Source organism: Lepisosteus platostomus, chromosome 11, assembly GCF_059453375.1.
Source record: "Lepisosteus platostomus isolate fLepPlt1 chromosome 11, fLepPlt1.hap1, whole genome shotgun sequence".
NCBI lineage: Eukaryota > Metazoa > Chordata > Actinopteri > Semionotiformes > Lepisosteidae > Lepisosteus > Lepisosteus platostomus.
Genome location: NC_142621.1, coordinates 47011139 through 47033873, shown reverse-complemented (window position 1 = coordinate 47033873; position 22735 = coordinate 47011139). Strand labels below are relative to the sequence as shown.

Sequence of the window (22735 nt, the reverse complement as noted above, 5' to 3'; positions counted from 1 at the left end):
TAAAACATTGTCAACCAGTAAACCTGTATTATGTCGCTGTTGTGGGCTGATAATGGCTCTGTGTGGCACTGACTGGGGTTTTACAATACAGCTGCGGCTATAAAAGTCCTCAGGTTTTACTAATTCGATATTTTGAGGTGTCATCCCAGAGTGCTTTCAGTAAGTGCGTCAGGTCAGAGTTTCTCCAAGCTGTGTAATTCTGTTGTGGTGGGAGGTAGCTGCAAAAGCTGAAGGTTAATATAGTCATGTGTTTTATTATGTGCGACACCCTTGGAGACAAAGATCCTGTAATGCCACGAAAACAGAATCCAGAATAGTCAAATTCTCTTGGCTCATTTAGTAGTCTTGTAATAGTCCTTGTAGTCAAAATATTATTAAAAACCTCGATCTGCTCTTGCTTAGATGGCTAAAACCTTTTACGGCCTCAAACAGATGTTTTTTGTGTCTAATTTAGTGTTTAATGCTTTGTACAGAAGTTGAGGTGCTACTGTGGACAGTGTGAGATCTGTCTGCAGCACAGGAGCTGACATCCTGGCATTTCCCTTTAAGGCCAGAAGTAATGTTTACATTACAATAATATCGCATTTCACACAGCGTTTCCTTGAAGGTGAAAAATGTGCCTGAGTTTCCTTTAAAGGAAATTTCTACATAACTGAGCAAGCTCCCAACTTTCACAATAGGGGCTGTTGAATTTTCAGAATCCTCCTGTTTGCTTTAATCTTCTGCTCCCTTGCTTTATAAAAGGAATTCTTTAACTGTGAATTCCTGTTAAATTGCTCTTAGAAACTCTTGGTTTTTATTTTGCTATGTAGAAAGCAAACAGGCTGAATTTGACCCAGTTGGAATAGTTGTTTCTACAGCATGTGGCAGTACTCTTGGTCCTGTGTGTCTGTAGAAGGAGGAACAGTCCGTCTCTTCGTCCTGTGTGACACAGAAACGCTGACTTGTGAAGCTTTGATCGAGTAGCATATTTGTTTATAATTAAAAATTTAAGGCAGTCAGTTATATTCCACCTTTCTGATTTGGAACAGCCAGTTTTGTGTTTTTCACCTCCGAGTTTGTGGCAACAAAACCCGCAACTCCACAGGGGAGAGAATGAGGAAGTGAAGGCAGACTCCTTGGGCCCACCCCTGTGCACATCCTGTCCTTCAACACAGGGATCCCCAAACCAAGCCAGCTCTCATTTTCACTGCCCACAATCCCTTCATTGTCTTAATAATAGGAATAATTCCAGCTAATTGATCTAATTCAGCTCTTAAGACCTAAGCTCTGTCCCTTCAGCTGTTACATTTCGTAGGTAACTTAAAATTTCCGAACTTTGGAGTAGGAAAAAAAATGGAACCACTGTTCCAGTTGTGCGTGGAAGCGACTTGTTAGTTCAGTTAAGGCTTTGATTAGGCAGTGAAGCCCGACCGCAGTGGAAACCAGCAGGAGTGTGGACCTTGCTTTAACGGGTCACGGGCAGCATCGCCCCGCACAGGAGTTCAGTGCTGATTGGAGGAGAGGGGCACCCCTCGCCTTGCAAACTCCCGGTACGAGCCCTGGCCGACTAACCCCACCCTAAACACAGCGGCTCTCGGCTGACTGGGGGATTCCAGTCACAGTCGGCTAGTGACGTGACGGGACGGGACCCGACCCGACGGGACCCGACCCAGGCTCGAACCCACGATCACTGGCTCAGCCAATCCAGGTGCTCACCCGGGACCCGGTGGAGCTCTCTCAGAAAGGCCCCTAAGTAGCCTGTTGACTGAGCATCATTTTTTTTTACTTAGGAAATCTGTGGATGTGCTTCCTGGTTATATACCCGCTTTGGGGATTTAGTGTATTTGCATGCAGTGACTAAGGCTCACTACTTTATACATCAGTTTTACAGCGTGCGAGGTGAAATATTTACAGTCGGCCTGGGCTGTTCTGGATGGTGATGGAGCGCAGCTGGTTTGCACAGCTGTCGTTTTTTCCCCCCTCCCCTGTCGGGGTGGCAGTGGTGGGGAAACCAGCGAGACTCCTCTTGTGTGGCGGTTGACTTCATGTCAGGTTTCGCCAGCCAGGGCGTTGTTGCACCGATTATGCTGATAAAGCACTGAAGTAGTCGCTGTTGAAGTGTTATTGAACTTCAGAAACATCTTTGCTTTGGCAAACCCGCTTAGAAGAAAGAAAGAAAAAGTTTGAAAGGTTCGGCAGCAGTTTCAGTGGAGCTGGCTTCTGAATCTGTCTGGAGTTTGTGGAAGTCCGTAGGGATGTGATTGCTCAGAATGGGAATCCGGTCGGTTACTCTGTATGTCACGGTGCAGAGTGTTGGAGCAGCTCTCCTTGTTGTGTCCTTGTGCTCTGCTCATGCAACAACAGAGTCTGCTCTTTTTCCCCTGCTGGGGAATGAACAAGGATTAATCTGCAGATTTTACTACCGGACTCGGTACTGTACTCGACCCAGAGAAACTTGTGCTGTGTTTTGCCTGCCCTCAGTGTGCCCTGAAATGTGGCCTGTTCTTGGAAACTCATCTTGAAACTGTCGTCTGGCCTGGTTCAATATAATAGAAACAATAAATAGATTTTTTTTTGATGATTCATGTGGGGCTTTGCGTAAATTGACTTCTTGTGGGCTCTAGAAGTTAGAGCCAAACAGTAAAATTCTGTCTAGACACAGGGCAGGATCTTTGGATAGTACTGTTATGAAACTGCAGATTAAAAAAAAAACTTAACTCAAGCCAGAGTATTGCATAGCTTTGCACGGTGTTTTCTCCAGGCACATTATAAGCATAAGGTCTGATACAAGTACATGATGTTTTACTGCTCTTATCTTGTGATATTGCAGAGCAGAGCTTTGCATGCAAACAAATGCATCATTTTTGGTAACATTTAAAGTCCGAAACATTTATATTTTTAGGTTTAATCCCAGGTAATGTGATTTTGCAATACATAGACTTGATCCCAAAGAGCCTTGACACAATTAGTATGGCCCCAGACGGCATTTATAGAAATCTTTTTTTATTTGGGGGGCGGAGAATACAAATTCTTACATCTGTACAAAGTGTGCGTTAGTACAGTTAGCATGATGAAAACTCTTTATTCATAGGAGGGCACTGGTGAAAACCCTATAAATATTTGCCCTGTGATCCATTGTGTTGTGGCATTAGAGAGAAGATTTGGGCTTGCTCTGTGCTAGTCACAGCTGACCAACCCAGCACTCGGAGGTGTTCCTTCAACTGCCAGAAGGAAACCCGTCATCTGGTGATGAATTTTTATGGGGTTGAATGGAGTTGAATACCAGTAGTGGGTAAAGGAAAGAAAAGCCGCCACTGCCCTGCAGGAGACCAAACAAAAAAAAAAAACGCACACCGCGCGTCTGCCCTTCTGTGGCCGACCGAACCCGGTGTGCACTACACTAGCCCGATTGTCTCCCGGCTTCCCTGCCTTTCCAGCCTCCCCCTCCCCCGCCCGTCCCAGCAGTTCAGTGCTATATTTATTTTCCAAACATCGGCCAGCTTGAGCAGCAGGAACACCGTGACGTTCCCACAGTCCTGCGGCGGACGGGCTCTCTCGTGCTGATCTCCGTGCTGCGCGTCCCGAGAGCAGTCGCAGCTGGGTCCCTCTCCGTGTCCCTGCCCCTCTCTCGCCTGCACACGCATTGCAGAAGGGCTCCTGGAAGCTCTGCAGGCCCCTAGCTGGGGGCACCAAGCTCCACGCTCTTGGCGTCCACATGAATGCGAACGTGAAGGGGCGCCGTTCCAGTGCTTCATTCTCCTCCATGCCGTTCACAATCCTCCTTCCAGCTCGCCTAAACTCGGCTCGTAAGAGGGGTGAGAAGTGACAGCTTGAAACATCAAACACGTTTGTAATTAGCTTTCTTAAACTCATTTGGGAGTGGTGATCAAACGTCATTAGGTTTGGAGAAGTGAGAATTAAAATGAATGACTGAAATCCGTGCTGTGGACTTCCGTGGGTCTAGGTGTTGATGCTGTTAACTTTTTTTTTTTTTGGAAGGGCTGCCAGCATGACTCGATTTGATGAGTGGAAGGGCTCTGACTGATCGCTCGTTTCTGTCGTGCATGCACATCTGAGTCTGAAAATACGTCCTGGTTCTTACTGTCAGGGTATGGTGGACCTTCCCTTTCATCTTGGGACGGTGCAGCTTACCAGGCAGTCTTCAACACAGCAGCTGTGGGACAGATTCATGGGGTGTTAAAAGCATCAACCTGCATCGTAAAACGAAAGGTAGAGACCTTTGGTGAACTTGAACTTGACACTGGATGTTCATTTCCTGTGTGTGAAGCAGTCTGGTCGCGATGTGCTCCGGATTTCAGTCAGACAGCGGTGTGTCTCGCACCTTGGTTACCCACTCCTGCATCCCAGTCTCTTTCCTGTTTGCGTTTTTTTTTTGCTGAAGAAAGCTGCCGCAGCTCTTTCTACTGCCTGCGAGGTTTGAGAGCGTGTTTCTAAGAAAGGTTACGTTTCCAAAACAAAGACGCAGAAAAAGGGAAGGGTCTTTGTCACCTTTGAACTTCTGTCTTGCTGCCATCATCTGGTCCAGCAAAAAAGCAGGCGTGTCTTAGTCGTGTTCCTCACTCTGCCCTCTTTGTTCTTGATAGAAAGTTCCTTCTGCGTTACAGACCTGGTCACTGAGGCTGAGGTTTCACTGTTCCTGCGAGTGATTGCTGTGTATTTCTGCAGCTGATTGCAGACGTCTGTGTGTCTGATTTTTGGATTATGTATTAAGCGGCTCAGAAGTTAACATAAGAGGTTTCACTGGGTGACTCCCAACTTGCTTCAGTTTTTTTTTTGTACGTTATGCACAGCAATGACACAGTTCCAGTGATAATAGGATGATGACCAGCGTGCCGGGACAGGAGGCCTTCGGGTGGGGGGGGACCATTCCCTGGGCGCTGCGGTGGAGTAAAATGCAGAGGACACAAATTTTAATTTCCTTTTTTCCTTGCTGGTCAGCCTGCCTCAGCACTGCTCTCCTGCAGGTTTACAGTTGCTTTCCCGATGATGAGCTTGGTGACACGACCAGCACGAGGGATGGTTTCTCGGGGGGGGGGAGGCGAATGGAGGAAATGACAAACCCAGTTGAGCTGACGGGGGCCGGCGGGGTTTTTAAAGCCAAGATGCAAGATGGGAGGAGGGGAGGGAAAAGGAAGCCTTTTGTTTCCAGGAGGACAATGCTGTGAAGGAGGCTGTGTGGTGCTGGGACAGGAGTCTAAGCAGGGTCTGCGCGGGGGGGCGCGGTCCGGCTCGGGGCGTTGCTGGTCACCGTGGTAGAGCCGGTGCTGACCCATGGTGGCCAGGGAAGACTCCGCGAGGTGTGGACAGTCCAGGGGTGCATCTCTCTGCCTGCGGTCCACTGTGCTTTGCTTCCTGCAAGGGGAACAAACGGAGACTGGTGTTATTTTTGAGAACTTAGTGGGACGGAATTCACTTATTTTCTCTCCTTGTGCTTTTTTCCCCCATTTAATTCTTCTAAGAACAGCACTGACCATCTGGGAATTCCTGGATGATTTTTTTTTTTGTTTGCGGCGCGGCCTTGTGGGGCTCCCATGTGGAAACGCATGTGGCGAATGGCTCGGGCGTCCGAGAGCACAGCCCAGGGGGAGAGAGGGCTGCTGGGCAGCGGGAGGAGAGCGGGGTGTTGGACTGTACCTCACGCCTCTTTGCGGGCGTGTGGTTTCCTGTCGGCCGGTTTTCATGAGGGAGCCTTTTGAACTGCGCTCGGATAGAAGCCCGTCAATGTGCAGGGAAGACAGCGCCCCTCGATTCCTCACACGTGTGTCTCCAGTCTCGGAAAAACCAGGAAGAATCAGTCACGGGAAGGGGCTCCTTTTCAGAGCCTTCAGTCTGTTCACATCAGACTGGGAAGCGAAATGACTGTTAATGAGCTTCTGCATCTTCTCTTTGTAAAAGACCGATGCAACACAAGTGTTTATTTAAACGCTTGCTTAGAAAAGACATCCCTGAATCTGTCTGGCGCAGTGTAAAATAGTTAACCACCAGCGTGGGAACAGAATACGATGTGATGTGGGGCTAAAGGCATTCATTTACAAATTATGCGTCGATTCGGGTACATACGCGCAGAATTGATGAGTTATCTAAGACGTGCGTCGTCTTTTCTCCTCCTCGTTAAGTGTGTGTTAACGAGTGGCCGATGGGGCTCTGCTGCAGGGTTTGCTCGTTGAGAGGCAGGCCGCAGGGACCCTCGCTGCAGTCGGTTGCCGGTCTGTACAGGTTTGATCGCTCGCTCGCTCCCCTCGCCTTCTCCAGCGCCGGCCCCTGTCAGTGATTCAGCTCGCACGTCTGCCCGAGTCCGGAAGAGCCCCGTGCAGGGACAGCAGGGCTGTCTTGTCCGAGCGGTGCTGTGTGATGGCAGACCCCCCCGCATCCCTCCTTACAGCGGAAACGCTTTGTCGTTTCCTCTGCGTAGAGAAGGCAGTTTTTAACAGCCTAACAGGGCTCACGGATCCAGCCTTCTCGATTTCCTGCGTGTTTTTTCAAATTATTTTTGAAATGGTTCCATCCTTTTTGTCCTGCTCTTGTCTCTTGTTAGGCACAGCAGTGAAATCAAAGATCTTTCCTGGAAGGGAGAACAGAGGAATGCTGTATGCACTCTTAACGCGTAATCTGGTTGCCATGGATACTCGGACCAGAAGATTTCCTGAGATACAGTGTGTTCAGTGTCCACTGGGTGCGTTTGTCTGGGAAAGAGGAATTTAGGCCACAGACAGAGGGAAATCATTTTTTGACTTATTGTGATTCACATTTCTGGCAGCCCTAATGAGAAATCTAGGCTGCCAAGCAGGGACAAGTTGATTCTTTTGAGTGATTTACAAGCTTGTTTTTTGGGGGGTTTGCATTTTAGGAAGTGATCCTCAACAGCACCTTGTTGTTTCCACACAATACACCTAATGATCTCAGTGTTGTAAACATTGTACTGTACTTGACAACATAGAAAACCTTTTTGGCAAAAGAAAAGTGCAGGGTACATGTCTTGTCTGCACACAGCGGGCTGGCCGTACAGTAGACTCTCTGAGCGGAGGTTAAGCTTCCGAAGTGAAATAATTGTGAAGTGAAGAAGTAAGAGGAAAATGACTCAACTCTCGTCTTAAAAAAAAAAGTGACGGCTGATGCATTTAACGAGAGAGGTCCTTCAGGGCAGGGACCTGCGAGAGAGACGAGAGAGGACGCGCGGGGCATTCCGAGTGAAGTTCAGGGAAAACCGGATGAAACTGAAACAGCTAGTAACTTGAGTAGCTGGTTCAAGGGGGCTTTCTCACAAGTCCTGACACCCGGGGAGCAGCCAGGAGATCACGTGAAGTAGACAGGAGATGTAATATCTACAGCGGAAAGAGAATGACTACACTGTGTAGGGGCGATTGTGAAAAACGCCTAAGCCATTTAAATCCGTTGATGGTAATTTTTTTTAACCCGATTACCCACGCTGATATGTAAAAAAAAAAGAATAAATTCGGAGTGCTTGGCCAAAACGCTCTCAAGCAGCTTGAGGGCCTTTGTTAGTGGTGCAGCTGTGCCCAGCTGTGGTTCCAGAGCTGGGTGCTGGCAGAGTCGGGAGGGGCTGCCAACAGGCTCCAAGCATTGCTCTCTGGCTCTTCATACTTTCCACTGGCAGAGAAGCCGTTGAACACAGGTCTGGCGATGAAAATGGTCCAAGCAGAAAGGCCGCCTCCTGTGCTAACACTAGCTGTGTAGAGAGTCCAGGTTTTCTTCCTTGTGCAGTTGCTCGCATTGTTTACCTTTTACAATAAATACGATAATTAAAACTTTTTAAACGTAGGGCTGATCTTCTAAACAGACAAACCACGGTGGCTCATCAGAGCAGTCCTCGTCCTCGCTGGGTCCTGACCCATGAGCTGAAGACAGTCAACTTGAATTAAATTGGACTTTTTAAATTAACCCACCATCAATGCGGAGGTCCAGACAGGGATTTGTATTGTTGAGACATGAAAGGTCTTTCGTGTATAGTGTTGTTTTTTTTTCGATATCTGAAAACAGCTGAGCTGGGCTGCAGACCTGTGTGAACAGAAGTGGCGTCCGTTTGAGCCGCTGACATGATCCGCCGCCTCCGTCAGCCCGCAGACGCTCGCTTATCTTGTTCGGAAATCCCGTCTTCAAACCAGCTTATCAGAACGCTAAGCAGTGTCTCCAGCACTTTGGCAATTAACCGATTAATCCCGTCAACTGTAAAAGCCTGGTGAATTAGAAATGAGAAGACTGTGCTCTTTTTGTTTGGAATAGATTAAGTAATAAGATCTTAGATGCTGTTATAACACCGCAATCACATTAGGGACGTCAGGTGGAGGGTCATCTGAATGTTAGTTTGTTGCCTTTCAGGTCTCACAAGTTGCTGGCTGATCTGCAGCACCTGGACACGGTGTCTCCTGCATGTCAAGCTTTGGCTGTATTGTTTTGGATAAAATGTGTTGGCAGATGTTTGAAGTAAAAGTCTGAAATGCAGTAGGTTACTTTTCTGCTTATGCAGCTGTCAGCTGGTAAAACCCCCTGATGAGACTCACGGCGATGTGATGGGAGTCCTCTCTCTCTCTCTCTCTCTCTCTCTCTCTCTCTCTCTCTCTCTCTCTCTCTCTCTCTCTCTCTCTCTCTCTCTCTCTCTCTCTCTCTCTCTCTCTCTCTCTCTCTCTCTCTCTCTCTCTCTCTCTCTCTCTCTCTCTCTCTCTCTCTCTCTCTCTCTCTCTCTCTCTCTCTCTCTCTTACAATGCCCTAGCAGTAGCGCTTTCTGAGCGAGTGTGTCTGATTCCGAGAGGTCATGCAGAGTTCACAGTGCAGCATGTATATCGCTGGGCCGCATTTCTCCTGCCGAGTGTTAATAACAGTAACCGCACTGCAGTGTGCTCTCTGTAGAGGCAGCTTCCGTTTTTATTGTTCCTAGCTGTATCTTAAACTGCTCCCATCACGCACATGCCTCCCTTGCTGCGGGGGTCGTTATTCCAAGCAGGGGAGCGCAGAAATGCAGTTTGTTTGAAAGTAGAACATCTTTTTTTCCACCCTGGGGGAGAAGGGGCTCTAGCAGTCGCAAACATCATTGAGATGAGGATGGTCCGTTTCATGATCGGTCTTGTACGGATTGACAGCCTCCTGGCACTGTGTTTCTGCTGGGGTGTCTATTTCTCTCTCTGGCATTCCTGCTCCAGGGAGAAAGGGAGGGAGAAGTCGGTTTTAAGCTCATGAATACATCCATGCTTACCTGTATAGCCCTACTTGCACACCAAAATAGCATGCCTAGCAACATGCCCTTGGAGAAATCATTAATGTGATGAAAAGAATCGGTTGTCTTCTTTTCCCTTTGTGCTGAAAGACGCCGGAGACTCACGGAGGCACTCCGTGATCCTCTCCTCAGGGCGTGTTTGGCAACGCGAGCGGCGTCGTCCCGCTCAGTGCCTGTCCCGTTCCCTTCCTCTCCTGCGCGTGCTCCTCTTGGCGTCGGTGGAACGTGCTGGGCATGCCGGGAGAGCCGCTCTCCCAGTGGACCCCCGAGCAAGGCCTCGTGCTGGAAGGAAGCACGGTGAAACCCGGTGGGGGAGTCTGCCGTTCAGGCCCTTTGCCACAACTGGTGGGTGACCAGGGCGAAGTCTGAGATGGGGGGGACTGGCTGTGAGGCTCATGCCATTGAAGCACTTGTGGCTTTGCACTGATTGGCTGTATATTCCCTTTTTTTTTGTTGTTTTCTTTTGAAGAGTTTCAGAATGGGGGGAAAAAAATCATCTACCCACTCCACACGTCCGCTGAGATCGAACGCGTGTCTTCTGTCTTCTGTGGCGAGGCGCGCATTCCCTTCCACTTTCCCCTCCGTGATATTTAGGCTACGTTGCTAAAAAGGAGATGGGTTTGTTTTGGAGACGCATGCCGTCGATCCGCAACATGCCGAAAGGCTTCTTGCCAGACGGTTTGAGCTTTAATGGCAGGGTTCGTCTTCCCCGATTCGAGGAAGATTCTGCCAGATGCGTTCTAAGACCAGTTTGGTTAGTGTCCTTTTTCAGCCAGGCTGTTCAACAGTGTTATTCCGGATGTTTAAGCCATTTTCAGACTCTGTCCATATTTAGAGATTTTGATTTTGTGTCTGTGTGGGTTTTTTTTTTTTTTTTTTACTGCTTACACGGAACTGTGCTGACCACAACCCCAGGGTACAACAAATAAATGTTGCATTTCCTGACAATGCCTTGGCGTTTCACAGCAGCTGCTCCTTCCTGTTATTACTGTACCTCCTGGACCTCTTCCATACAGACACTGACAATTACGTTAATTTGTGTCAAATTGCGGGGCTGATCTGCGGTGCAGACTACTGTCCACCGGGATCTTAGCTGTGACCGCCGGGCTTATTTTAGGAGTGCCCTTTGGCCATGTGAGGTTGGCTTTTAACATCAGTAGAACCTAAAACGAGAGGCCTTTCTGCCCATCAAGCCCGTTTGGCAGTCGTTAATTAATCCTAGGATCTCATACTTTCCTTTCTTGAAAGGAGCTCAAGTATCGGCTTTATTAACGTGGCTGTTCCATGTGTCCGTACTTATGCAGCCTTTTGGGTAAGGCAGTGCCTCCTCTTCATCGTTTTACATGCATTCCAAGTAGTTCCTGCCAGTGCTGTCCTCCGGTTCATGTCTCCCTGTGCTTTCTATAGACGTTCTAACCCAAGGATGTAGAATGACCTTTGCTGTTTTTTAGATGTAGCCTAGGGGGCGCTGTCCATGGGCCTACACACCGGGAGACTGGGGTGAGGTACTAGTGAGAAAACTGTGGAGTGAGCTCTGCTCACACTGGCCCTTCCCCGTAATCACTGGGGCAGTCCTGAAAGGCTGCCCAGGGTCTGCTGTGTGTATCGTGACAGATGTTGGAGAGCAGGGGAGAGATGCATGCCAGATATTTGAGTAAGAGACGGCTTTCACTTTCACATGTCCACATTCCCAGAGGCAACTTACTCAAAGCTCGGGGATCAGAAACATCTTCTTTCTTGCACAACGTCTTTTGTTAGTTTCAACTTTTAGGGGCAGACAGCTCTGCACGTACTGCAGCACGTTCTGCTGTTCACTGTGAGGTGATCAAGGTATAAAGGGATTGGGGGGGGGGGGGGGGACTCGGGACTCTGCCGATCAAGGTTTTCACTCCTGAGCAGTTGGGAAGTTGAGCTGGACAAATGACCTTCTTGACAGGTCACAGCAAAAGCTTTCCCGATCGTTATAAACCCAGTGACGCGAGGTTGGGCTCTAAGACATTCTCTCGCTTTGGAGAAGAAGTAGTCTCTGCTATTGTGTCTCCTTTTTATTGCACCTGCCTGAGAATCGCAGGCTGGCTATAAATCATGCCTTCTCCTCGGTAGTTTGGACTGTGTACTCGTAGTACAAGCTCTTTTTATACACAAAATGCCGAATTGCCTTCTCCGCCTGGTGGCCTCGGAGTCCGAGCTGTAATTAAAACATGTTGCCCAGCACTGCCATTTATCTCCGTCTGCTGTTGTAAATGTCAGTTGCACCAGAAAACCTGAAAATTGGGAGATATGTGGTAAATGGCATGTCTGCACCTCGCCAGTTCTGAATATATCATACTGTGATGCAGAGCTGTAAAAGCATCGGAAGTGTGTTGGGCGTTTCTGTGCTGGCAAAGTGTTTTAAAACTGTCGGAGTATCTGTTGGCTAAAAAGGAGCTTTTCAGTCACTTGGTATGTTGCTAATATACCTGCATTTGCGAGGTTTATTTTGACGGCAAGTGGCATACTGTCAATGTACTGTTGCAGAGACGGACGCGATGCATTGTTTCAGTTGCTGTGTCTGCACTTAGCCTGTGGCTCTGCTGATTGAAAACCGAGCTACTGGCTAACAAGCTTTCTAGAGCCGCCAGCCAACCTGTGGCAATGTTGACTGATGCTTTTTATTAGCACTGTAGACTTCATGCTTCCTGTTTGACAGTTTTTTTGCCTTTTGTCTTTCATAATCAATTAGAGAATTTTTTCTCAAAAGGGGTGGGGAAAAAAAAATCTGGTACAGATAGAGGTGCAGGAGCACGAGTGCTTTTATCTCTTGTTGGCGACGGTCGGGTCTGGCACAGGTCAGGGCAGGTTCAATTAAGGTCATCACCCATGTGGATTGTCTTTGCCAGTTTCCCAGCTCAGAAGGATGGCTGTAAGATCAGTGCCAGAAAGAGGAAACCCTATCATCTTGTAATCAGCCCTGTCAGGGGCACTCGGACCCGCCAACAATGGGCATGAAGAGTGAGCATCCAGGACCTGACATGGGCCAGCCCACCAGCCACCTTCTTTCCCCTTGCCAGATTCCCAGGAGGGTCTGAGGTTGACGGTTCACTGAGAGTCTGGCCAAGGGTGAGAGGGAAGCAAGGAGTCAGGCCAGCGGACTCTGGCTGGAGCTCGCACTGCCATTAAGCAGGAATCCAGCAGTTCTGACAAGACCAGACAACTGTGGCCTTCTGGAGCCTCGTGTGGAATGTCTTGGAATCCCAGTTCTGGAGTTTTATTTAGAGTGTGGTGGGGACGACCGTAAAACCTTAGAATGTATTCTCTCCCCCCCCACCAGTGGAATTTTGCTTTTTGTCTGTCTGCAAGGATGTAATCCCATTCCTGTCTCTTCCAGCCCCCTGCGCAATTCAAAGATAACCCTTCGTAAGTCAAAGCTGAAGAATGATTCCCCCCCCCTTTTGAAAGTGTCTGCAGAAGGTAGCGTTGATGCCTGAGCCCCGTGCTGAGATAGTACCGCAGTAAAAGAGGAGCTCTTCCTGGAAATGATAAGCCAGAAGATAAGAAACCAGCATCTCGGTGTGGCCTGAACCTAAGGAATGCACATGCAGCTTGAGTGCAGAGACCCGTCACGTGAACGGATTCTTCCCCGGCCGTCTTTAATTGACATAAATTACGCCACATGGTTTCAACACAGCTCTTGATTGAGATGTGCAGTGATCTGGCAGCCTGCTAAGACAAAGGCAGAGGGGAAAGGCTTTGACCTCTCGAGCTGCTTTATAACTAGAGGGAACAGCGTTCTGTACTCTGCTTTTAGGCAGTGCTCCAAGCCAGAGCCAGGCTTTGTTGATGGATTATTGGTGTATACTGCTACTCCCAAAGCTTTTAGCACACTAAAGGCTAGAACGATCTCTTATACATTTAATAATTTAAAGTTACTGTGCAGTGGAAATGGTTATCATTCTTTGATCTTGTTGTTCCCTACAATAGGCCTGTTCTGGTCTTGAATTATTCAGGGTTGCAGGACTATTTCTTTTTTTTTTTCTGTTGGGTATTCTTGAGCTAGAAAGACTAAGAGTGCCTGTAGGAGCACATCATCACTGTATCGCTGTTCTTCAGCCAACCAGATTAGACCCTTCTTGGTCCATCCACTGGTGTCTCTGAGGTCAGGAGCGGACCACTTTGCTGACCTTATGCAGTTCATCTGAATGTCCCTTCATAGATCTGTCCCAACTATCTGTAGGACTAACCTTACATGGTAAATTGCTTGTCCATTTTAATATTTTATGCAGTTTTGCCTAGCATGCTTTTTAGAGTACGGGATAGAGACTTAGATTAATGCTCAAATGGCTTAGGTCCAAGAGTTCTCCCCCCCCCAACATTTCAGGTCATGTTTTTTTAATAACAAAATGCCTGTCCTAAGGAACGGGTGAAAGAGTAAACAGATGACAGAAGTTCTTTGGAGAAAATAATTTGCTGTTGCAATGCGTTCTTGACACCAAAGGGTGACATGAGTTTCGGAGGTTCAAACGTGTGATTAATATAATGATCGTGTTGGAAACTAATCCACATGTTTTTTTTCCACCTGGTCCCTGGCTGGTGCTGTGTGAGATCTGGTATCTGAGACTGCTTTTTGTTGTACAATACCAGCACCTTGTTTATTTGTCTAAGAAACATGATTGTCTGTATTTCTGAATATGACATTAACAGCAATGAAAAAGCATTACAGTCCTTGTAGGTCATCCCCAAAATGTCTCAAGCGTTTCTTCTCTGTTTCTGTTGCAGTTTTGTGTGCAAAAAACCTGGTGAAGAAAGACTTCTTTCGTAAGTAACATTTTAAAAATACATATTTTGTGCAGCATGTTGTACAGGAATTATTGAATTATTGGGACTTCTGCAATTTTTTTAATCAAGAAACACTTGATCAAAGTTCAAACTTCGGTCTCTTTTGATAATCAGATGTTCCTTGAAAGAAGGCAATCGCCAAGTACATCCATGACATGTAGTTCACAAGGTCATGCAGACTCACTACCAGTAAATGAAAAGGTTAAAATCATATCAGATGTCTCGGAGAAACTCAAGACTTTCTTTTTTTAGCAAAGCATAAAATCTGATATCAGGGCATGCACTATGCACAGGACTAGACTCCACACTCCACAATGAGAGACTTGGTTAATCTTAAAAAGGTTTCACTGTACAGCTCTTTTCAAAAGGAGCATCAGTGTTTAGAGAACTGAGATCTGGAGAGTCCAACACCCAACAAAAAATGGGTTAAATAATTTATATTCACAAAAAAGACAAAAGCCTCGTCTTTTTTTTCCCCACTCTTTTTTTACTCTTGAGTTTTAATCACTTTTACTAGCTGGGAATTTTGGGATTCCCTGTTGGAGGTTTTTTTTTTCTATTCGCTGGCTGGAATGCATGGGACGTATGGTCATGACTTCACTCTGTTCTCTTTGAGCAACCTGTTTCTGTGAGGTAGCTAAGCAACCAGAAAGCAAAGGTTCTAGTAGGAAGTAGCTGCAATAAAACCCATTCCAGTGTAAACTTTTTTTCTTGGTGTCAAACTAAAAAAAAGCACACAGTCTTCTAAATGGTTATTAATGGTCTTTTAAAGCAGTTTCCCAAATGCTTGGTTGCACTGGTGAGGTCCTATTGTATGTTGACACCTGCAAAATTAATAGAAGTTAATGAATTTCTCAGTGTTCGTCTACGTGTGTTTTTGCCAGCACTTTGTGAGTTGGCACATATATATATATTTATTATTATTATTATTATTATTATTATTATTATTATAGCCATATTACTCATAGCAGTACAGAAACGGTCAAGATGCTAGTGGGTCTGATAGTAATAGCAGTGCAAGTAGTATTCATTCTGGTATTTGTAGTAGTAGCAATGGTAATATTCACAGTAATGTCATTAGAGTAGTAGTAGCCGTGCTGTCGGCCTGGGAACAGTAGCATTGTGAATGGTAGTAGTGGCAGTAATTGTAGAACCGGAGCAGGTTTGGTAATAGCAGGTGACTGAGTGGTGGGGCGTCACTGCGCCCATGTGATCCGAGATCTATCCTTATTCTGTCCACTTTGTCCCATTGTCCGACACAGAATAAAAAACGGCATTTTGTATTTATTTTGTTTTCAATACGTCCTTTCAGTTCTCCGTGCCAAAAATGACTGCAGAAGACAAATCCTTGTTTAGATGCACAGAGGAGGAAATTCCTATGTGATGATGAGGGCAAGGCAGATCACAGGCCAGGGCAGTCCGACAGGTTTTTCCTGCCCTGGAACACAGCGTCATAATGGCACGAGGTCGCTGTTATTACACAAAACTAAACACTGCTACCTGTAACAGAGATACCCCTGTGTCTGACTGCAATTTATTCTTGATTGCATTTCCTGCAGAGCCAGAAAACTGTCCTTTGTCCGTTTATTTTAAACAGAACTTTGGTCTCTCAACCCAACATTCACAATGTGCAGCATTCTTAGGTCTCCATGTGGCAAAATACTGTTCAAAAAGCTGGTTGGTTGGTTCGGTTTTTAACGAAAAAAAAGTCGCAGCTGTTTCTGCTATTGAAGCAATGCCTGACTTGACGTGTGTTTTTGGTATGTTACAATCATTCTGGTTGGTTATGCCCTGGTTGGGTGTGCAATGTGCTGTTTGTTATCTTGCTTCGTGATGAGCCCATCTGGCAGTTCCTGATCTGCAGGGGGCATTCCACAACCTAGAGGTCTGTGCCAGGAAGGGGCCACATGGCTGATTTCAAACCCTGCACCTGAAGAACTTCATTCACCACTCCTGTCCATGAGCAAACCAAACACAGCTACATCAACAGACATTTCATTGCACCTGTGCATATGACAATAAACTGAGCTGAACAGCCGGCCCAGTAGTTAAAACTGTGAGCTGTTAATCTGTAGAGATGGGCTCTCCTGAGTGTGCCGTGCTGATGTGGTGTGTTGGATCTGTGCACCCAGGACTTCCCGACCCGTTTGCGAAGGTGGTGGTGGACGGCTCGGGACAATGCCACTCCACGGATACGGTGAGGAACACCCTCGACCCCAAGTGGAACCAACACTATGACCTGTGAGTGATGTTTTTATTTTAATTCAGCCCTTCACTTGCTTCATCTGTGTCTGTCCTCTCTGGAATTTCTCCCTGAAACGCCATGCTCAGTGTGGGGCTGGAGTTTCCCCATGGGCGTAATATTTTCTAAAACGGTGCTACGTGGCTGAACGCTTTCGTTCTTTAAAATTACCGCTGGCTTCATAATTGCAGTCAAAGAGGTCCAATAGGAGGGCTCTTAATGGAAACAGGTGAAAGGTCACATAGTTCTTTTTCATCGTCAGTCCTAATGTGGGCCCTTTGCCCAGAAAAGTGCTTTATTTTTAAATTGCTGAGCTGTGGTACCATTTTTTTGGTATTGGTTCAGGGAGTGCCACACTAGGGGTTATGTCAATGTTCGTCTAGATAATGTTCTAAAGGTCTGTTTTGGTCTCTACCTGTTAGCAGCACCTGCCTTAATGGTTTCAGTTTGCCCAGTCAGCCTGAGGGCTTTTCACTATGGAGAAAAATGAGTTGAGTTTTGAGCTTTGACCATGTGATAGGGAAATTAGGTCAGTGTTTGCATTCGTGAATGGCATTGTTGAGCTTTGCACTGAGCACATCCAAACAGGAGCCATAGCGATACACACCTCGAAAGGCAAGAAAGCTTGATGTGTAATGAGGAACAGCTGTCCGTAGTTCCAGTTGGAATCGGGATGGACTTTCGCTGCTGAAGTGTCCGTTTAGTTTCCTTACAGCATGCAGAAAAAAATGGGTGGAATAAAAGCACCAGCTGTACTTCTGCAGGTGCTGCGGTGTTTTTGTTTTTTTGTGTGAAAGCAAGTTTTTCCCCCGTAATGTTCCCAAGAAAAAGAACCAGTGCTTGCATAGACTGTCACTTGAAAGCAAAGAGCAGTGATTGCTAAATTGAAAAGCTTTGTCTCTCTTATGGTAAAGACAATGTCTTGCTGTGCATTTTGCGTGGCCAGAGACTCGGCTTAGATTTGTGGTCCACGTGCTTTGTGAGACATGCCACAGAGACTTGCGTTTGTGAAGTGTGCAATCTCAATGACAGAGCGAGAGCTGCGTGCTTTACAGAAGGCTGGCTGTATCCAGCATTCACCCCTCGGCGTCTTGAGAGAAGCCCCTTCGCTTGCAGTGGAGGTTCTATACTGGGGCCCATAAAGAAATAAAGTATCCTTCGAAGACGGTAACATTTGAGACACGGGGTTTGTGAGGACTGGCGAGACTGTCCTTCAAAAGGGCAATCACTTTTTTTGAAACCACACGGCTTCTTCCTGAAGTGCCACAGCGATTTGTCTGGTCCCACGTCCAGCTGGTTGTGAGTAGAGTAGTGAATCCAGAATGCGAGTCGATAAGCTGTCCCCGCAAGTACAGAAATTGAAACGAGCGTGTGTCAGTCTGCCAGGGTGTGGTAGAGACTGGAGCGCTGGTGTACTGGAATAGCTCGTGCGTCATGGCGCTGGTCCACCGGAGCACTGTGGCTAAGGGAGCGGACTGCCTGTGACCTCTGACCCGTACGCTGTCACAGGAAATGACTCGCATGCCAGGAATAATAGAGGGAGTCTTACTGGCACGCAGCCATCTCCCTGTACATAATCCAGGAGAAGCAGACTGCGCTGTGCACAGAAGCTCCATCAGTAGGTTCCCTCCACCTTTTTTTAATAACTTCACACAGACTAAATATTCCTGCGTAGCACCTGTGCTTTAAATGTTATGTTAAAAGATTTGCAGTCAGACGCACATGACGTGCGTGAAAAGGACTTTATAGATTTTTTTTTGTTGTTGGTTTGCTCGAGGAATTATTGATTTTATGAAAAACGGCATTTTAATATGATGGAATTCACCTGAGAAGAATTCAGCGCTGCTCCTTCGTATTGCTGTTTTACTGGCTTGCAACTTCTTTAGCAAGCAAAAAGCTTTTGGGTTCACTGACTGAGAAGTCCAAAGTGCCCTGAGTAAGGGGAGTTTGCTTCTCATGAAATCAGCCAAGAGCTGAACGCATTGGAATAAGGTTTGTTTCAGGAAAGGTCAGTTCCTCCAGATCTGGCAAATACCCCTGACAAAGGCCCTTCATGACCCACTACAACTCCCTCAAATCCCAGACAGCCTAGGGACGCGTCACACAGGTGGCGGTTTTGTCCCTCAGGATGATGCGGGTTGTTGGTTCTTATAAAGTGACCTGGGTTTTTAACCTGTGTGATATTTTTACCTTTTTTATTATCTGTGCATTTTACAGACCCTTTTTTGCACATGATCATTTTAGTGAAAAAAATTAAAGCATTACAAAATGCAAACAATGCCTGCTATAAGCAGTTTATTATTGTGAGAGAAGTCTGGTATTTGATTTTACAGACAACATTCCCCTTGAGCAGTGTTTGTCCGTTAAATCTGAATTCCATTAAACCGAGTTGTTTACTGTACGGTGGTTTTTATAGACTTGTTTGAGAGTAATGTGCTGTTGACACGAATTGTTTAGCCTAGCTCTGTGCTGCACAAGAGGAGTTTTTACCTGTCCTGTGGCATTTCCTGAAAGAGAAATCTTTAAGAAGTAAAATTGAGCCTAAAAACAGTGTTTAACAGCGTGTAAAAGCTAGACGTTTTGTCATTGTCTAGTCTTTCACCTTCTCCCTTATTTTTTCCTAATCTATAAAACACCAAATGTGCATTTGTGGAATACCAGGGATTTCTATCTTAATTCTTGGAGGGTCTAGTGTTCTTCTGTTTTTTCCCCCCTTAAGCTCTTAGTTGCACAGTGTTTTCTTATTATTTAACTAACTACAGAACTGGAATGTTTCTCTCGTGTGTTTTCCAGGTTAGTGTACTTTTAATGAAGTTAGTTTTTTAAGTGTCAGCAGTAAAAAAATCTTTTACAGTTGTCTGATGTTTATACGTTTCTAAGTACTAAAATCAGTTAATCCAAAATCATTTAATTGACGATTCAGGTTGGAACAAAAACCAAAAGAGACAACACTCTTGCGCTGTGCAGCACACACCAAGATGCAGTGTTCTTTGCTTTTATTTTGTTTTAGTAAATTTAGCAGTCCAATAGCTAAACACGTCCGATAACATTAATGACTTTGCACTGATATGTTTGTCCTCCGTCTAGGATGTTTCCTGGAAAAAAGGGAAGACCTGGCGGATAGCCAGTACTGTTAAAGTTTCAGAAAATATATTCAGACAGCTCTGTAGATAGATAGTGGACAAAAACACGGAAACACCTGGGTAAATGAGGGGTGCCAAGTATATTGTAAGTGAGGTCTCACTTGGACAAGTAAATGTGAGTGAGGAAATAATATCCCTGCATGCTCAGGGTCAAGTACACAAACGCTGGTCAGGCCTGGGTGTCTGTAATCATGCCCTCAGGTCTGCAAGAGGAGCTCTTGGTTAAGCCTATGTACTTTCAGGACTTACTGGCTGCACGTGGTGGCCCAGCGCCCCATTAAGTGACTTTACATTGGTCACTTAATGCATCTTTTTCATTCCACTACTTATGCATCTTTCTTATTTCAATACGTTTGGAGGAGACCCAGCTCAAAAGGTTTACTGTGGAGAAAACGATCAATGGGCAGACTGTGAATAATGGATGTAAATGGCCAATGAGCTTTCTCATCTGCCACTGTCCTGATGATCATGTAATGCAGCCGGCTTCCTCGGACGTCTTCTAGCTGCGGCAAAATAAAGATGGCCGGAAATTTTGAATGCAGGTTTCTTATACGGGTTAGACGAAATTCCGCCTCGTTCACAGTGAGACGGTAGTGTGTACTCTGTAGATATATTGGAAAATAATGTTGAGTTAAAATAAGAAAGCAGCTGCAGTTGTGCAAATTGCAAAAAAATCTGTAATCAGTCAGCTTTCCGTGCTGCGTCTGAGTGGGTGTGGCTGGCCGATAGTGTGCCAGTACTAGGAAAGCCCCTGCAGGGAAGATGGAGCTGGCTGGTTTGCTGAAAGGGGAGAGGATAAGCTGGAGAGGTGAGGTACAGATGGGAAGACTGTAATTAGTGTTACTCTGTTTATGGTAAATGATCTCTGGGAGAGACCGTCTTTGTTCACTCACAGAGGGACCGACAAGGGGACTTCCTGTGATTCAGAGGATTTTTATCCTGGTTGATTTTTTTTTTTTTTTACGGCTCCTCTCGACTCGTACCCAGACGGCGAAAACCCATGCGCTTTGTGCCAACCCTGGTTTTCCAGATTTATTTTTTTGCAGGACGGGAAGTCCCACTGTTACAGAATTGAAAAAGACCATCTTTAAACCGGCCTTCAGAGACTCTCGGGACACGCTGTCCAACGAGACGCGTTTGAGAACTCAATGTTTGGAACTCCGGTGTTGCTTTCTCGCTAGGGAAAATAAAAAGTGGAATAAAATCCACACGGGGGGTGAATGGTTTATGAATGTCTGAGAGGCCTTTCCTTTTTTGGTCCTCACAAATCCACTGAGCAGTTTTAACTGCGATAGGTCTGTGTGGTTGTTTATTGATTTGTCTGGTTGTCACCCGTCGCAGGCTGTGTCCAGAAGCTGCATGCTTGCTTGCCGCAGCGCAACTTGTCATTGTGTTTCATCGTGAAGTTGTACACCACTGAGCGTTTTCCTGGAGCAGTCCGAGCGCAGTGCCATGCTCAAGTGTGCTACCGCAGGGCCTCACCCGGGATTCGAACACAAATAACTTTCATGTACAAAGCGTACATCATGAATAAAGAACAAGACAAGAAAGGTACAATAAGAGTAGATGGAAAAACAAAAGCCCACAGGTTTTGAGAAATCGACTAGGCAGTCAGATGTAGACCTCGGTACACGGGTCACGCCACTGCTCCAGTGCCCAGTTTGACCTCTGACCCCTCCCTCCAATGCCCAGCCGATGGGGCAGGTTCTGGTGGTGCTGGAAGCTGTGGGTACGGCCGTGCCGCTCAGGGTGCCTTCCGACTGGTGCTCCTCCTGGTCTTCCGGCGCCGTCTTGATTGTCGACTTTCTTTATCCAGGTACATCGGGAAGTCCGACTCCATAACGATAAGCGTGTGGAACCACAAGAAGATCCACAAGAAGCAGGGCGCGGGGTTCCTGGGCTGCGTGCGCCTCCTGTCGAACGTCATCAACAGGCTCAAGGACACTGGCTGTACGTACGAATTGCTCTTCGTCTGCTTTGTCTGCAGGAGTGTCCTCAGTTTATATTCCAGCCAGTGAATGTTGCCAATGTCAAGGTGGTGCTCATAGGTAGGTGCTAAATACATACCAGGTATCAATGGCCGGAATGTCTTGTCGAAAACTGCAAATCCAGTAGCACAGAGCACCTCTGTTTCTCCATCCTAGTCCTAGTTTCACCCTGCTGACCATCTGCAACTCATCAATTTAGGAAATTTATGAATCCTCCTCTTTTGGTACCCTGCTTGCTGAATAGAGATGAAGAGTTTACTCAAAAAGAGTAAAAGGCGGAGTCTGCTAAGACACCTTGTTGCCACTTCACACGCAGTCAAAACAAGGCCGTCTGTCCCCCGTGCACGGCTCTCTGAAGGGTTTGTCAGTAACAGAAGTGCAATGTTCACGTGCACATTTATTTTTAATTGGTATGAACGGAAGCTTGCTGATGTGCTGAATGAATGCTTTTCCTCTGAAAACCGGCTTGCACCAGTGTCTGTGCCACATGCTTCCTGGGTACTGTTGCCGGTTCTCTTACTGACAGACACTCCGTTGCCAAATTTGGATCATGTGGACGTCTGGCTAGAAGAAGGGTCCACTGGGGCTTTGGCGATTGGATAATCCCCGAAATTTGTACCCCTTTCTCACCCAAGAGACTATATCATCTCTGTGTCTGGAATTCTTTCATGTGACTGGGATCCTAGAGAGTAATTTCCTCTTCCCTCCCCCCTTCCTCACTTCAGAACATTGCTTTTGGCTTTCTTTGCTGGCGATTCTAGGCAAGCCCAACCCTGGGTTTCCTCCTCGGAGTTCTTCTGCAGCAGTTAGAGGACATCAGACCATGTGTTGGCAGCCTGGTCTCCGCAGTGGCATGGCTGGATATTCTTAGAAGCCTGTATTCGGGGCATGATGGAGAACGCCCTGCTGCCGTCCCTGATCGAGATCATAGGCAGAGCAGCAAGAGCTACGTTTTTGCTTTAAACTAGAGCAGAAGCTACGACTCTTCCATTTCCTCTCCTTTACAAAGAGATGCACTTGCTAGCCTTGACAGTAGGGAGGTAGTTGGGATGGGTGGAGGGGAGGGAGGGTAAAATGTGTGGTAGTGTTTTTTTTATGATGTATAGTGAAGTTGTTTTCTGAAGGCAGCTCAAGTTAACTAGGGTCTTCGGTAGAACAAAAATAATCAAAGATGCACGGTAGACATCTGGAAGTAAGTGTAGTCGCTAAAATAGACTTCTGAGGGTTTTCATAGTCTTGTCAAAAGCTGAAAAGGAAATTAATTGTGAAACTACTGTATTTGGATGGGGGGGTGGTGGTGGTGATAAAAGTAGCA

At 46.5% G+C, this 22735-nt stretch overlaps 1 protein-coding gene and 1 long non-coding RNA gene across 3 annotated transcripts in view; one reads left to right on the top strand and one right to left on the bottom strand.

Annotated features, from left to right (window-relative positions):
- The window catches only part of smurf2 (SMAD specific E3 ubiquitin protein ligase 2), a 63652-nt gene that overhangs the window by 15048 nt on the left and 25869 nt on the right, over positions 1 to 22735 (top strand). Inside the window, exons 2-4 of the mRNA XM_088600106.1 lie at positions 13988 to 14026; positions 16180 to 16288; positions 21249 to 21382. Of these exons, the coding sequence (XP_088456232.1) occupies positions 13988 to 14026; positions 16180 to 16288; positions 21249 to 21382 (282 nt within the window). The remainder of the gene's footprint in view (positions 1 to 13987; positions 14027 to 16179; positions 16289 to 21248; positions 21383 to 22735) is intronic.
- Positions 2969 to 6677, bottom strand: LOC148652873 (uncharacterized). 2 transcript variants are annotated; one of them, XR_015925459.1, is made up of 2 exons: positions 5475 to 6677; positions 2969 to 5355 (listed from the first exon to the last, which is right to left on the bottom strand). It is a non-coding gene; the product is annotated as an uncharacterized LOC148652873 (long non-coding RNA). The 2 variants fall into 2 exon arrangements; XR_015925458.1 differs by having other exon boundaries at positions 5638 to 6677.